The 15,052-nt window shown below is 36.6% G+C and overlaps 1 protein-coding gene across 1 annotated transcript in view; it reads right to left on the bottom strand.

Moving 5' to 3' along the window:
* Window positions 1-15,052, bottom strand: part of LOC104490231 (transcription factor SOX-6-like) — a gene marked incomplete at its 3' end in the record, with an annotated part of 134,525 nt that overhangs the window by 116,731 nt on the left and 2,742 nt on the right. The window contains exon 2 of the mRNA XM_010132492.1: window positions 2,618-2,828. Within this exon, the coding sequence (XP_010130794.1) occupies window positions 2,618-2,828 (211 nt within the window). The remainder of the gene's footprint in view (window positions 1-2,617; window positions 2,829-15,052) is intronic.

The raw sequence follows: 15,052 nt of genomic DNA, 5'->3' as shown, positions 1-15,052 counted from the left end.
ACTCTTTCCTTTACAAACAGACGGTCCTGGATTACAAGCAGCACTTGACCATTTAAATCACTACAACAACCAGATTTAACCAGCTGGGCCATATTCTCTTAGGCAATGCCTGTTGACCTCCTCAGTCACAGCTGCTCAGATGAAATTCTCATTATACAACTTATTTTCAGAAGCCAAAGGACTTTGATTAAATATATCTATTTAGACTCAATAAAGTCTTCCAGTATATATTTCTTTTCTAATGTTATGAGGTAAAACAGAGACCTCAAGTAGTATATACAAGCATAACAGACACCTAATATCTGAAAGTATTCCACAAAATACTTAAGAATTTGACACTGGCAGCTCATATTACTCAAATTCAGATCCTATCGATGGACCGGAAAGCTACTATAAAAACAATAAGAGAGACTTGTTGCTGTACACACGTAGGGGTTAGAGCAGATGACTGGAATTCTTGAGTTCTCTATTCCACTTCTAACTCTACAATTAACTTGACATATGACTGTATATTAGCCCAATTCCCACAGCTACATCGACAGTCCTGCTCCTCCCTACGAAAGATGCTAACATGTATTAATTTATTCAAAGGACTTCAAGCCCCACAGATTTTACACAGTAGTATACAGCAGAAATACATGTCTTTTCCCCATTACATTCTTTAAAGCAATTATACTATGCTATCTATTAGCTCAAAAAATCAGCAGGTGTTTTTCAATTTGGGTAAGCAATTTTGTGACAGATTAGGATTTATTACACAAAGGGCTCCTCACCAGCACTGGCTGCATAAAATTTTTAAACAGCTCCATAGAAACCGATTTTAAAAGATAGATGTTAAAGAGCATCATGTGTGGTACATGTGTGATTAGACAATTAATTACGTTGTTTAAAAGAGACTACGAAATGGCAACATATTTTCATAATCTCAAACCTCATTTCTCCAACTGACTGCACTGAGGCAGTTGCAGCACCCAGAGTCACAACAAAGATCAGAGTCTTAAAATAGTAGTTATTCTTAAAATGTTATTTTATTCCAATCTAACAAGTATGGAGAGTTTACTTCTTAATTCAAAGAAACCTCTGAATACTGGAATAGGTACCATTCAAATCTGTCATAAGAATTTTGGTATTGTTAGTCCACACAGAAGTTTAAAACCACCGAAATTCCTAAGTGTAACATCCTGAAGAATTTCCAGTCTTTCTATTAATGATTTTCCATGTTAGCGTATGGTATCAGTCAGATGTTCATGAATTATTTTCTGTAAAATGAAAGTGACCTTTCTTTTCTTACAGAAAATGCTGGATGAATTGAAAAGAACTTAACATGAAGATGCAGTCAATTACCTTTGAACTTACAGGCAGACTTGAGAACAATTTTCCAGTATAACATGGTCCATAAAAGGCAAGATTATTTTATAGATCAGAAATGACCCTTCTTTCACAGCTGGTGAGAACATACAGCACGGAAGGGTCAGACTCAGTGAGAGGGATCTCTGCTGTGCACATACCCCTCAAATCAACTGGTGTGTACTAATACAGAGAAAGGGCAGAAAATTCTTGAGAATTCATACAAAAACAAGCTATGAAATGCTCAAATTCTTAAAGTAAGATACTACATTTAAACTTTTTGATGCACATTATTAGCACACCATTCAGTGCACTCCTGGAAAAGTCTTAGCTGTGGTGTCACTATAATCAACAGCAACTTGTACACTCCTGCAGCAAAGTACGAGCCAAGACCTTTGATTAGCATGGAGTGTTGAACGACTGTTAGTGACTGTAAAACACAACTTTGCCAAAGTTACATTTAAAATAGTTTTCCTAGTCTAACCACCAAATCTAAGAAAGCAATTTTTACAAGAGTGATCTTTACAGCTGAAAACAGACAGATGGTAGTAAGGAATCTGGGACATTCTCTCTTTAGAGATGTTTCACCAGCTTCAGAAAGGACACCTATAGAACACATTTATTTATGTGCTGGCATTTAACAATTATGCCAAGAAATTCGAAAGTCTACTTCCATCCCTACATGATTTTATTCTGTATTTAATCATATTATGGTATCAGCATCGATGTTAATTGAAATCTACATTGCTACATGGAGATAAGAGATCCTGAAGTGCACTGTTTGAAGTGCACTGTGACCATACCATGAAATCGAGGGAAAATCATCCTAAACTCATTCACATTTCAAAGAAACAAAGGGATCACAAAGTCATTGTGGTTCTACTATGTTACAAATATGCTTCCTGGTTTATTTTAATGCCACAAAACACTAGTGAAACAACTAAGAAAATCCACACAGATGCTTCCACAACTGTTTATCTATTTCAGAACCTCCTTCTCTCATCTTCCCTGGTTCAAACTCACACACAAACCAACATTCTTGCCAACTCGCAACCAACGCAACTTAGAAAGTATTTAAAAACTGGCATGTTTGTCTAATATCCCTAATAGATCTCAAACTACCATTGCCACAGTAGCCTGTGAATAACTTTATCCTTCCCTTTGCCAGTTAGGCAATTTTCTGGCTTTTGATACCCAACTCATTCCTTAGGCCAAAAAAATTGTAGGGTTTGGGGCTGGGGAAACTATATCGGTCTTATCCAACACATACCCTCTTGCTCAGTCCTGGTCATTTCTTCTAGTTTCTTCTGCTTCAGTGTGTCCACCACATCTGCAAGGCTTCCTTTGCGGCGTTCTGGTGTTCCAAAATTAACACTGGTCATTAGCTCACTGCGGTCACGACCTCCTTCGTCAGGCTTGTTTGGTGAGGTAGAGGTATTTCGGAAGGAATATAGGGAACATAACTTATTACTCTCTGACTCCTGCAAAGAAACAATACAATGTGAAAACATAGGCTATTCTCTTACATCAAAAGGATCTCAAACAGGTAAAAGTTGAAAGCACTATTTATTAGTGCCTACATGTATCCTCCCGTTTCTAAAATGAGCATTATGATTTGAATTTCTCAGGTTGAGTGCTTGACAAGGGGATCCTTCTTCCCTGAGGCCAGTCTCCTCCATGCTTCTAACTATCATACTTCATGCCTGATATACTACTCATTAAAGATTTTCCTTGTCAGAAACAAGCCACTTCAACACTTTGTTCAATGAATGTGTTAAGCTTTTACAGTTTTCTTCAGTTCCTTAAGTAAGGGCAATGCATGTAGCACTAAGGACATGTAGACATATAGCACTAAGCACACGTAGACAAGGACAAATTGTTCCTGGATAGACTCTCAGCTAATGGAAAACCACATAATTTTAAAACTAGAAAAAGAGTTAGGCCAATAGTGACTGAGGAGCAAGGAATCTGCTTCACAGTTAAATATTATGGTATGTGTCTACCCATGCTCATTCACTGCTCTTTAATTTAAACTCTTTTCTTAGAGAATGAAGGCTATAATGCTTCTCATATACAAAAGAATGTTACTTTCAAAGCTAACATAGACAAGAATGAGAAAGAAAATTAATTTATTAGTGTATGCTGATACATAGGTATTGAGACTACATGTATCCGAGAAACTATTATACAGTCAAAAACACGAGAAAGAGAAGTAAAAAGGGTTCACCTCCCTTGTCAATAAGACATAGTATTTGAGCAATGAACTAAAAAAACAACAGAAAATGCATCAAAAAGCAACAAGTAATGCCAATTCTCCTCAGTTTTGTGGTATCACCCAACAGTCAAGCCCTTCATGAGCTCTCTGGCTCAGACTCCTCGTTCACCCAATTACAGATGCAACATCTGCTGCATCTCTTCTTTCACTTTTTCAGCTAAAAAGAGTGCAAATTATTTAATTTGTCCTCAAAAAACAACCATGGGAGTTTCTCACACAATTCTCTTTCCAAAATTATTATTCTATTTTAATAATATCAGGATAGGAGTGCTAAAAATTGGGGGTAAAAAAATATCAAGGTTTTTAGTTATGGTATGCCTAGAAAGGTGAGCATATATATTCAATGCCATTAAGCAGATTTTCTTTAAAGAGTAGCAATAATAATTGTGGCAATACATTCAGGAATTAAGAGATGAATTAATAGTGAAACAAGATCTGAAGAAAGACGGACTAGAAACCATTAACCATCAGCAACACCTGACATAAATCTTTGGTTCAATCTTGAACAGATTAAGAAGTAGCTGTGCAACGTAAGAAAAGGAGCAACACTAACAATGAGCAAGCGTGGTAACTAAGGGCTGTGAACTACATAGAAGGTGGTGGTGACAAATTGTCATCAAGCACAGCAGTATATGACACACACAACACTGTTACTGCCATTGGAGAAGGAGGCAGAATTTTCTAGTGATGCTGATTTACCACCCAAGACAGAAAACTAGAAGATGCTATCGTATGCTAGCAGTAGCAGTACTCCTGTCAACACAGTAAGAGTGACAGAGGTCTTGTAAGCACAGACAGAAAGAGAAGTGACATGAAACAAAAACTTCACCTTTATTTTTTCACTTATTGAACATTAAAGAATTTTTCATTCCATTAATTTGTATTAATTAAAAAATAAAACATCACAGAGGACAACAATATCTTAGACCAGGTACAGAGTTGAAAACACTCAGTTGCCTTTAGAAAAGGACAATTTTCTTATCTTCAATTGTTTCTGCAAACTGTTTCGTATTTTTCTTAAAATTTGGTCTAAGTTATAACAGAAATGAAAAAAGCACCTTCTAATATTTTTCAATTATAAGACATGAATTTCTATAATATATTTCTTCAATGAAGAATTAATACTATAGAACATGGCATTTTCACCTTCAAAGACTACAGCATAAAAGCAACTTGGCAATTTTAAAGGAGTTTGTTCTCAAGAAAGCAATGTCCTCTTACAGTACAGGAAGCATATCCATGAGGCTCAATGCAGGGTTTTTCATGCTCTCAGCAAGGAATACTAAATCTGTTCTTTAGGCTAGAGAGAGAGATAAAAAGAAGAAAAAAAAAGACTAATCTCTGAAGCAAGTAGAAATGGCTGAATGTTCTTCCTCCTTTCCCTCCTCTGGATGCATACACAGTCCAGCACAACGTTCCTTTGCTGCTAATGAAAGACCCTCCAAGCCCTGACTCTGTCAGGCAGCAGATCCACCATTCTTCTTGTTGCCCAAAGGAATTGCCCTGCAATGTCCATAGAGATGAAAGAAGTTTACGCTCCATGTAAATTATGTACATTTACAGAAAGGAGGCAGAATGACAGCCTTTGCAAGAATAAGGATCTGTCCAACTAATAGAGTATTTTATATTGTCAGTTTTGTGGGTAATTAAAATGTAAAATAAAAGAATAAAAGGTATCCCTAATATTTTTGGTTCTGTTTGGCCCTACAGATAAAGCATTGGGAGCACTAAACAGCTAATATACATTTGCACTGTATTGCCTGAATCGGCACTCTAAGAAACCCAGCAAGGATGGCTTCCAGAGCTCCATCCTTTTCTGAAATCAGAAATAGTTAAAATGGTTAAAAAGCTGAGGATTCAGTGGGAGAACCGCACAAACTGAAAGGCATTCAAGGGATTAAATGGGCAAATGGAAAAACTGCAGACCCATCCAGTGTAAATACCTTATCTAATAATAGCAAAACTCAGCTAGAAAAATCTAACTCAGCCAGAAAAATCTAAATCAGCTGCATGTATGATTATCTACAAGAAACAAACCAATTGCCATGCATTCTATGATTCTAGACAAATTTGTAAATAATCTACATATAAAATGTAGATTAAACGAAACTTTGAAAAGAGTTCACAAGGAGTTTTATGGCTACATAACCAGAATACATATTTTTTACTCCTATGTATCTACTTTTTTATTCCATCCACATGAAAATGTTATATTGATCACACATTCAAAGCAGACTAGACAGACGAAAAGAAAAACAATGGGGCAAAGGAAGCATTTCTGATATATTTTCTCTAGAAATGTGACTGCATTTGAAGGGAAGATGTTATGTTACTGCTACGTTCAGTTTGTTGAAAATCAGATAAAAGTTGCAGCAAAATTATGAAGGATTTTAATTTGCTTGGTGGAGCTTATAACCTTTTGTGGACCAATGCACGTCATGTTTATGTCCCAGCCTCTCACCCACTGCATGACCACAAGTACAACTATCACATACATCAGATGCAGGCCTGGCTACCGAAAATTAACTTGATTGACATTCACAAGCAGCATGCAGACATCCTTCTAATGTAACTCGAAATACATCCTTATGGCTCGGGTATCCTCTGAAAAGAGACTAGTGGATCACGTGTGTTGTCCGAGAGTAGAGGTATATCATCTCCACAAGCTGTTTGTCGGCCCCTTGCTTTAACGCATAAGATACTCTCACTAGAAAATCTGAAGTACAGAATGGGAAAAGACCACCATGCTTCTTATCATAGAACAAGAAAATAAATTCATCTTTAGGAAAGGAAAACCTGGTTCTTTTGAATATGGGAGGATTCAGTGATGAAACTTATCCTCAAGAAGCTTCACAAAGCCTCCTTTTACAGAATGAGGTAGCCCCAGTTAGTCTGACCTGAAGAGAGCAAAGAAAGGATGCCATTAAAGGTATATTTCACGCTTTTTCCAAGAGCATGGAAGAAGAGGTAGAGGCAGGCAAAGTGCCTAGTCAAGACCAGCTCAAATGTTTTCTTTTTCAATATCCAGCTGAGTAATCCATCAGCACTGATGAAAATTCTCCATACAAGTCAACTTTTCTAAGCATAACTGATAAAAAAAAGGGCAACAAAATATGACTGATATGAACGTCCACTTAACGTATTTGGATGCAACCTTGTGTCCAAATTCATCCAGCAGCTACATAATACACTCGACAACTGACACATTGCAGAATTCTAAGGCTTAAAATTCACATATTTCTGTAAAAGGGCATTTTAAGACTAACATCAAAATTATGTCCATCTGAAGCATATCTTGGTTGCAATAAGAACAGAGTGCTTAGAAAAGAAGAAATTTTAGAGAAGGTTGTGTTTGTAAAATTTTGAATTTGGTCCTAACCGCAATGTGGGTTTCTTCACAGTTTGATCCAAAGCGACATCTGGTGCAGATTGCTCAGGATCTCACCATACCTTTGATAGACATAAAACTATCCTCCCACTCACACACTAATATTAGCTAATTCTAGAACAACCGTTAATGCCCATACCAGAACACACAAGGGTATTGCGCAGGGATTCTTGCCCACCACAACGGTGGCATTTCCAGGCAAGCCCTTAACAATTGGCAACCAATAACATTTGAAGAGAGTTTATTACACAAACCTAGGCATAAACTTCACTGCTTAGGAATCATACGTATGATGATTTTATATCTTAAACTTCCTTCTTTGCCTTACTATGTCAGATATAAAAAAAATGTTTCAAGTTGAAGACATATCTTTTTGCAGAGATGGCAGAAAATCTTACTGCCCAGCAGCTGAAGACAGAAACTGAGTCTAGACCACTATTCCAGTTGCTTACTATTCAGCAGGGACAAAATTGTGTCTAGTTCTGAAATGTTGGTTTTTAATAACAAGGTAAATAAAAGGCATTTTTCCATTATACGTTTCCTTGCCAGCCCATTAACACAGACAAAATTTTATTACAGATCATTCAACCCACTGTGCTTAGTATTTTGACAAAATGTCCCTGTTATAACAGATTAAGTTCCTATATACAGCCAATAAAACTAAAGGTCTGGGTTTTAAAGTGGACAAAATAGAGAAAAATAAATAAATGCACAAAAGACAGAAAAGCAGAAGTTAACAAGGCATGAACACTAAAATACTATGCATGGCTCACTCAGGGATAAGTAGCATGAAATCATACTTTTACTTACCCCACAAACCTCTACCTATCGCCCTACTCATATGTTAATGAGAAAACAACATTCAGATTTCCAGTGCAATATGGTAGGAGCTTCCCCAGATCTATCCTGGCCTTTTTCATGTTAGAGGGGCAGCCAATCCCAACTTTCCTTTGAACGCATGTGGTCCAAGAACAGTGTCCTTGGTCCCATCACCTTTCCAGACTGCCTGGTGTAAACAAGGGGTGGCCTGTTGGCCACTCCTTTTAGAGGCGCTCTGAATGGCTGAAGTGTAGTTTTGTTGATGGCAGAAACAATTCTGCATAATTACGAACAGCGGCTTACTATAAATAAAGATGGGGACTCTTTGTGACCACATGCATGGTATTTTCTTTACATGCCGTAGTAGTTCCTTTAAAACTGTCACTAAGATAATACATATAGATATCTCAGCATGACTCTTACAATGAGGAAATTATTTTCTTAGCGTGTATTTCAGGAATTACATTGTAGAATCCTTCAAAAAGAGAGTTACTTAGCTTCTGTACAATGGAAGGAAAATCCTTATACTTTTAGATGTTTCTGTTGAAAAGGGATTGAACAAACAATAATAATTTTCTTGTTAGTGTAAAGAATTTATTTTCTTGTTTATTTAGATTCTAGCAGTTTAAATAGTTCATTTTCCCATCAGTGGTCCCACGGGTTTTAACAGAATAAATGAGGGAGTACTGCTGTAAGTGATGTAAATAAGGGTATTGGAAGTTGACCCAGTATTTTTCCTATCAGGAAGATAATGTTTATACCAATATCTGAAAAATGAATCATGAGCCAACTTGTGTCAAATTTTATGAAGCACTTTCACTTCCAAAATAGAGCAAATACACACAAAATCGCAGTGAAAGATTGCAGGCTAAAACCAGGATTCAGTATTATTGCACCTTCCTCTGAATGGCCAAAGCACAAAACATAGGGGCTGTGTTTGGGGGCTGAGAAGCAACATCTCAGTTTGAGGACTCCACAAGAGTGAGCAGAGATCTGGCTTGGGACAGATCTCTCTGGAATCCTCATAAGGGTTAAGGACAGACCAACAGTCTGGTGAACTGGTTTCTCTGGTCAGGAGCCTTAGAAACGGGGAGTGCACAAGGCTGCAGATTTTAATAAGGAGACATAGCAATTCCTTTATGGTGGCACTTATGTTTCATGTAGGGCGGATATATTCTGTCTCAAAGAAAGAAGCTCTCTGAAGGTGAGAAAAGACGAAAACTCAGGAACTGAAACTGTGGGCTGTACAACATCAGGGTCACAGTGTTAGTTAGCAATTTAAGAATAACTACTGTCAACTTTGATTGAAAGCTGACGACTGCAATCCTACTCAATAGCCAGAGAAAACTGTTTCTGTAAGAGTTCAACTGAAATCACAGGTTGAATGGCCAAGAAGTAGAAAGCAAATATTACTAACATAAAATGTGTTAGCTGAATTGCTTATTTCCATGTGGATGAGGCTTTTCTGTTATAAAGGGATATTTATCTGTCTCTGCATTGAATGGGACACATGTAAACACCCCAGGAAAGTTGGATATCCAGAGTGGTTTTGATTCCAAGTACTAGAAGCATGCTGGCACTTGGAACTAGTCTGGAGTTAACATATAATGAAAGCAAATGTTTACAAAATCATTTCCAATCACTACATTAAATAAGGTTTCCCATTTTGAGGAATTTAATTAAATAGCATTAAGAGAAATTCAAAATCTAAGTGATCATTTCCAATTCTCATCTGAATAAAAAAAAACCACAAAAGTTTTATTAAGGAGATTTATTTAAATCCAAAACTTAAGAATGACTACTATGAGCTATTGAGAGAACATAATTTATAAAGTCTCAGCAAATTATGCTAGTGGGAGGGCAAATGGCAAGTAATGGAATAAAACCTCAGCATTTGCTCTGATAAAACTTACACTAATTTCCCTGCCAGAGTATAGGAACAATACAGTCTGTAAAAGGCTTGTGTTTTCTCTTTATATGCATTTTAAAACCTCAAGAAGGAACAATACAACAGTAGGCACTAGTTCTAAGCCAAGAAATATTATGCTAAATTAAAAAAAAAAAAAAGAGGAGGGGAGGGAAATCACTGTAGATCTAAGGTTTAAAAATCAGAGGACATAATAGCCAGACACACGTGATATGAATACGGTCTTTTGAACAGACCATTGCAAGACTAGGTATCTGTTTGGAAGGAAGAGGTGGGACTTTTTGTTTGATGTAAAATATTACCACTTAATTGCAGCAATCCCTTCACACTCAGTTGTTGGAGCAAACCAAGTGTATCCAGGGACACAACTTCTGGGTAGAGAGGTTTCAGAATGTTACAATTTTTCAACTACGTGATTTAAACCCTTCTCTTTACAAATTACCATATCTGTGAAAAATGTTGATAAGCATTTTGCTACATTTCAGAATAGAAAATAATCTCAGAATTCTTAAATAGAATGACCAATCATTTCTATGTGGCAATCAACTCACCCATAAGTGATGCTCACAAACTGACATGTGCTTTCATAAGTTAGATTTCCTTAATTATCCCAATACCATATGTCCTAACTCCCTGTGTTTAGGTTTGGGAATAAATCACAACAATATTGAGGTTTTATGCTCTAGACTTTGTTAAATGCTCTTAATAACAAAAAAGTAATGAACAACCACTTACAGAATGGGTATTTAGACATATTTTCATCTAAACTGAAACTGAAGATGCATTGTGATCAGTCCCAGCCGATTAGCACTGTTTACCGTTTGGGTAAATAAAGACACATATTTTGTGATGTACGCTTGCCGGAAGCTGCCAAATAAAACAACGATTGTGTGGCTTGGATATTTCAGACCACTTTGTATATATGCAACTTCCTCCTCTTAGGTTGTCTTAGTTTTCCGACTTATAACTAGATCTATTGTAAATATCAAAACAAAACTTGTATTTATGTTTTTAGCAATATCAAATGCACATGGAAATTCTCCTCTGTATATAGTTACATGACATGTATTACATGTTTTATGTTTCCCTTTTAGCATTTGCAGAGGAATGCATGCAGGAAAACAGCCTACTGCATAGAGTACTTGTATTTCTTTAAGGTAAACACTGATGAAACATTTGGAAGATTGAAATAAAATCAAGACATTTATGAGACATAAAGGTATCACATAAAACTGTTGTGAATTACAATAACATTGGCTGAATCCCAGAACAGATAATTCTTATAAACATGCAGGAATGTTGTAAACTGTATATGAATGTCAGTGATACAGTACATTAGGAGATTCATATTACACTTGGTGCTGTGTAAGTCTCAGTCCCTAGTTTTTTCATGGCCTCGAAGATTAAAATAAATATATGTAGTATCTTTCCTTCCTCCATGAAGACATTTTATGTACACAGCTTTATTATGCCAAACAAAGATACCAAAGTCTGTTTTTTCTTAAGCTGTCAAAGTACAAAAGAAATGCAAAAAGTCCTTGCACAGATGTAGTAAAGTGCTATATTTTATCTTTTGGCAGGTGCTCAATATGCAGCCCACATAATCACATGTTAATGACTGGAGTGTGTTAATCAGCATGCATACCTGATTCCTTCTTGCCCAAGGAAAAAAAAAAATTAACAATTTAGAGCATGTTAATGCTTCTACTTTTGAAAAAATTCATGTCAATATACAACAGTGAATTAAAAAGTTTTAAGGAATTGCCTTATAAAAAATAGGAAATGGTAAAATAAGAGAAAGGAATAAAATGACTGCAGGTTTAGATGGACATAAACTACAAGCCTTTTGCGATGAATTCAGGTGATGATTAATTCAATTTAAACACTCTTCACCCTAGAATATAGGGAAAGGTTTAAAACAGACTGTGTATCTGGACAAATTGTACAGTGTCAAAATGAAAACAATGGAAGTATAACAGGCATGCCAGAAAGAACAGCCACTGGATTCTTCTTCAAATAACGTCAATTTTGTATTTCGGCACCTCCATGAAGCACATTATCCTGCACACTTCTAGGGAATCATTTTATTATTTTTAATATGAATCGTAAACAACTTTTTATGCTAAAGCTAGTAAAACTAAGCCCTTGATCTTTCAAAGCTTTAGACACGTGCTTAACATTATAGTCGTCTGTAGTCCTAATAAAGTCAAGTTAAGCACATACCTGAGTGCTTTTCAAATCAAAACAACATGCTTGAAAAAAAATTATTTCTATCTTTTCTTCAATAATTTCTCACAAAAATCTATTTTATGGAAAAATATCATATCTCACCCTTTAATTTGAGCCAAAACTTTGTACCCGTGCAATTACATATGAAGGGATTTATCTCATTAGGTAGATAAAAATTCTGATGCACTACCTGGCATGCAGAAATAATACCACAAGCACAGTAGAATTGCTTTCTATCATCACAAAACTCGGATTTGTACATGTAAATAACAGCTGCATGAGCAATTTAGCAGATACAGAATTGCCAGAGTTCAAGACATTTATATTTGATGCATTTTATATGCTCATATCCAGCCCATAAATGAACTAAAAATACGTAATTGTATCTATAACTTTTGAGAATTTGAAGTCATGAATTTATATAACAACAAATTCAGTGTTTAGCACACATAAATGTTTCTCATTGATCTTTCCTAAAAACCTGGGTTTATTTGCCTTAAAGGGAAGAATTTTCAACATAAGTTACTAACAAGGAGCGGGGGCAACGACAGGATTGTGCTTGTTTTCTGAGAGACTGTAAGTACTGAAACATTAAGACTTTCAGGATACCACCTATTTCTGTCTTTCTGATGCCAGTAGTTTTGCTAAAGCTGTATAAAGTTAAATCTGATGCTTGGCGATTTAAAATTATTTTGAAAGGAAGAAGTACACCTGACATTAAGAGATCTTCATTTTTCCTGCTGCATAGCCAAGTCTGCTATCAGCACTACTGAGCCATACGTGCAGACACAGCGGAAAGGTAACAAGCCTTTCACTCTCTCAGCAAGAAGTAAACAAAAGAGGGACTTGACATAATTATGAAATATATGTCGATGTTGCCATTTGAGATTAAACCCAATGAGATACATTTCATTTCTGAATCTGAGGGGTCTCTGAATGATCATACAAAGCATATGGGGGGAAATGGCATATATTTGGAGGTAATTAATTTGTATTTATATACAAATATGTGTTTGGTTTTCCTCGGACACAGGGCAGTAACACCCACCCTTTAGCCTTGACGTGGTAGTGTGGGTCCCTGTACCAGTCTCTCACTGCATCATTTCAACTCACAGTAGACAAAAAGACATGGATGCCCTCATTCTGTGCATGCACACGCTGCCCATAGCCACCCTACAGTGGTGGGCAGCGGGGGAATGTGCGTGGGAAAAGAAAAGAGAACAGTGGGCCATCAGAGTGATGCATCATCAGGTACAGCGGTAAGCACAATGCCTGCGAGTTCTTCACAACCACTGTCTGCTACCAGATCGTCAGATTGGGAACAGAATTTGCCTCTCTCTGCACTGTTGGAGGTGGGGGGTGGAGGGGTGGTTGTGTGTGCAGAGATCTGCGATTTGGAGTAAGATTCCAGATTTCATTAGATTTAAACTGCTTAAATTTGTTATTCACGAGGCCTACATACAGCCATCCCAGCCATGGGAATGCACCATTCCATTCCTTAAAAATCAGGCCACTTGTTCATCTGATTCTGTGTCTTGTTGCACTGCTTTCTCCTCATACTTCAGAGCAAAAACAAAAAAAACCTTCGCAATTTACCTCTCAAGCTCTGCAGGGCTCTATATTGAGATGGGGACCATTCCTGGGTCCCCAATGAGCAAAGCACAAATTATGATTCCCATTTCTTACATTTCATTACATTTTCACTAGTAAATGTATTATTGGGATACAACAATTAAGTTACTACTAAATTTAGCAAAAGTAAGTATTGTTGCTTTCCCCCACTGATCCTCTCTCAGTCTGTTGCCCCAAGAGAGCCAGGATTTGGATGCAATCTAAAAATTTGACTGTATTTCTTGCCTGCTACTCACTGTCCGTGGGAGAAAGCAGGATACTTTCCTCATTGTCTTAATACCACTTTGCCCTCTTCCCTACAGTTTACTGCAGCAGACAGATACGTCCTTATCCTAAACCAAATTTGATTTTCTAGAAATACAGGCAGCCATAAATACCCATATGTCCAGGTAGTTTTATATTAAATTACAGTTAGAAACACACATCTAATCTTTTCAGCTCAGCAATATGAAATTACAGAAATCTTTTGGTTGTTTTATTTTCTCCCCACTGTATCATCAAATTGACTGGTGATATGATACTCGCAGTGTAAGTCATTACAGGTCTGACGTTACAGTTGTTACACATTGCTGAATCTGTCAAATGAAAAGGGAGCACAAAGGGAATTTCCAAATGCAGCTGCTATTTCCCATTTGTTAAATCCTTTTATTACACCATATAAGTACACAGCTGGGAAATACTATAGAGTGGGAGTTAAAACAAAATATTTTGGCTTCCAGACATTCAGAATACACAAAGGACTCAGTGGAAAGCAATGCCTGATATCAAAAGGGAGTGAAAGTTTGAAAACATTTCTAGGCAGTGTGGTTTTTTTCATGATAATACACAACGTAGTTTAAAGGTATCTTATATTACAGAAAAAGCTCCACAGCATAAATGTTGGCAAAAACCTTTCTTTTTTTTTTTCAGTCAAATCGTCTTTTTTTCACTTTTTTTCACTTAAGATCTGTACGGCCCTCGTAGCATGTTATGATACACATTGTGTGCACTCACAAATTCCAGTGAACTCCTTAGTAGTTTTAACGGCACAAAGGATGCAGGATTGTGCCCTTCATTAGATACCACATAAAAGAGAATTTTTTTCCTCCCCGTATGTCGACACAGCATTTTTGAATTTACTATCTTATAACCAGACAACACATATTATTGATGCATTTTAATGACAGCACTACTGTCTTTACTTTCAATGTAAATGGTATGAGCAGGTGCTGCTTCAAATCTGCTTTGAAAGGATTTGCCTGAGAAAGGTCAGAAAGCGCGTACCTTCTGGGAATTTGGTTTTCTTAGGTAGAAAACTGGTCACTAACACAGCACCTATCTTAAAATTGCCCAACTTATCTTTTGTAATTTGTCTTCCTGGAAAGAAACTCCTATCCTCCGTTAAAGTAGTATGAAATTTCTTTAATTCGGAAAATCACAGGTGCCTCCGAATTCT

Source organism: Buceros rhinoceros, unplaced genomic scaffold, assembly GCF_000710305.1.
Source record: "Buceros rhinoceros silvestris isolate BGI_N320 unplaced genomic scaffold, ASM71030v1 scaffold10943, whole genome shotgun sequence".
NCBI classification, from domain to species: Eukaryota; Metazoa; Chordata; class Aves; order Bucerotiformes; family Bucerotidae; genus Buceros; species Buceros rhinoceros.
This window is presented reverse-complemented; position numbering and strand designations above follow the sequence as displayed.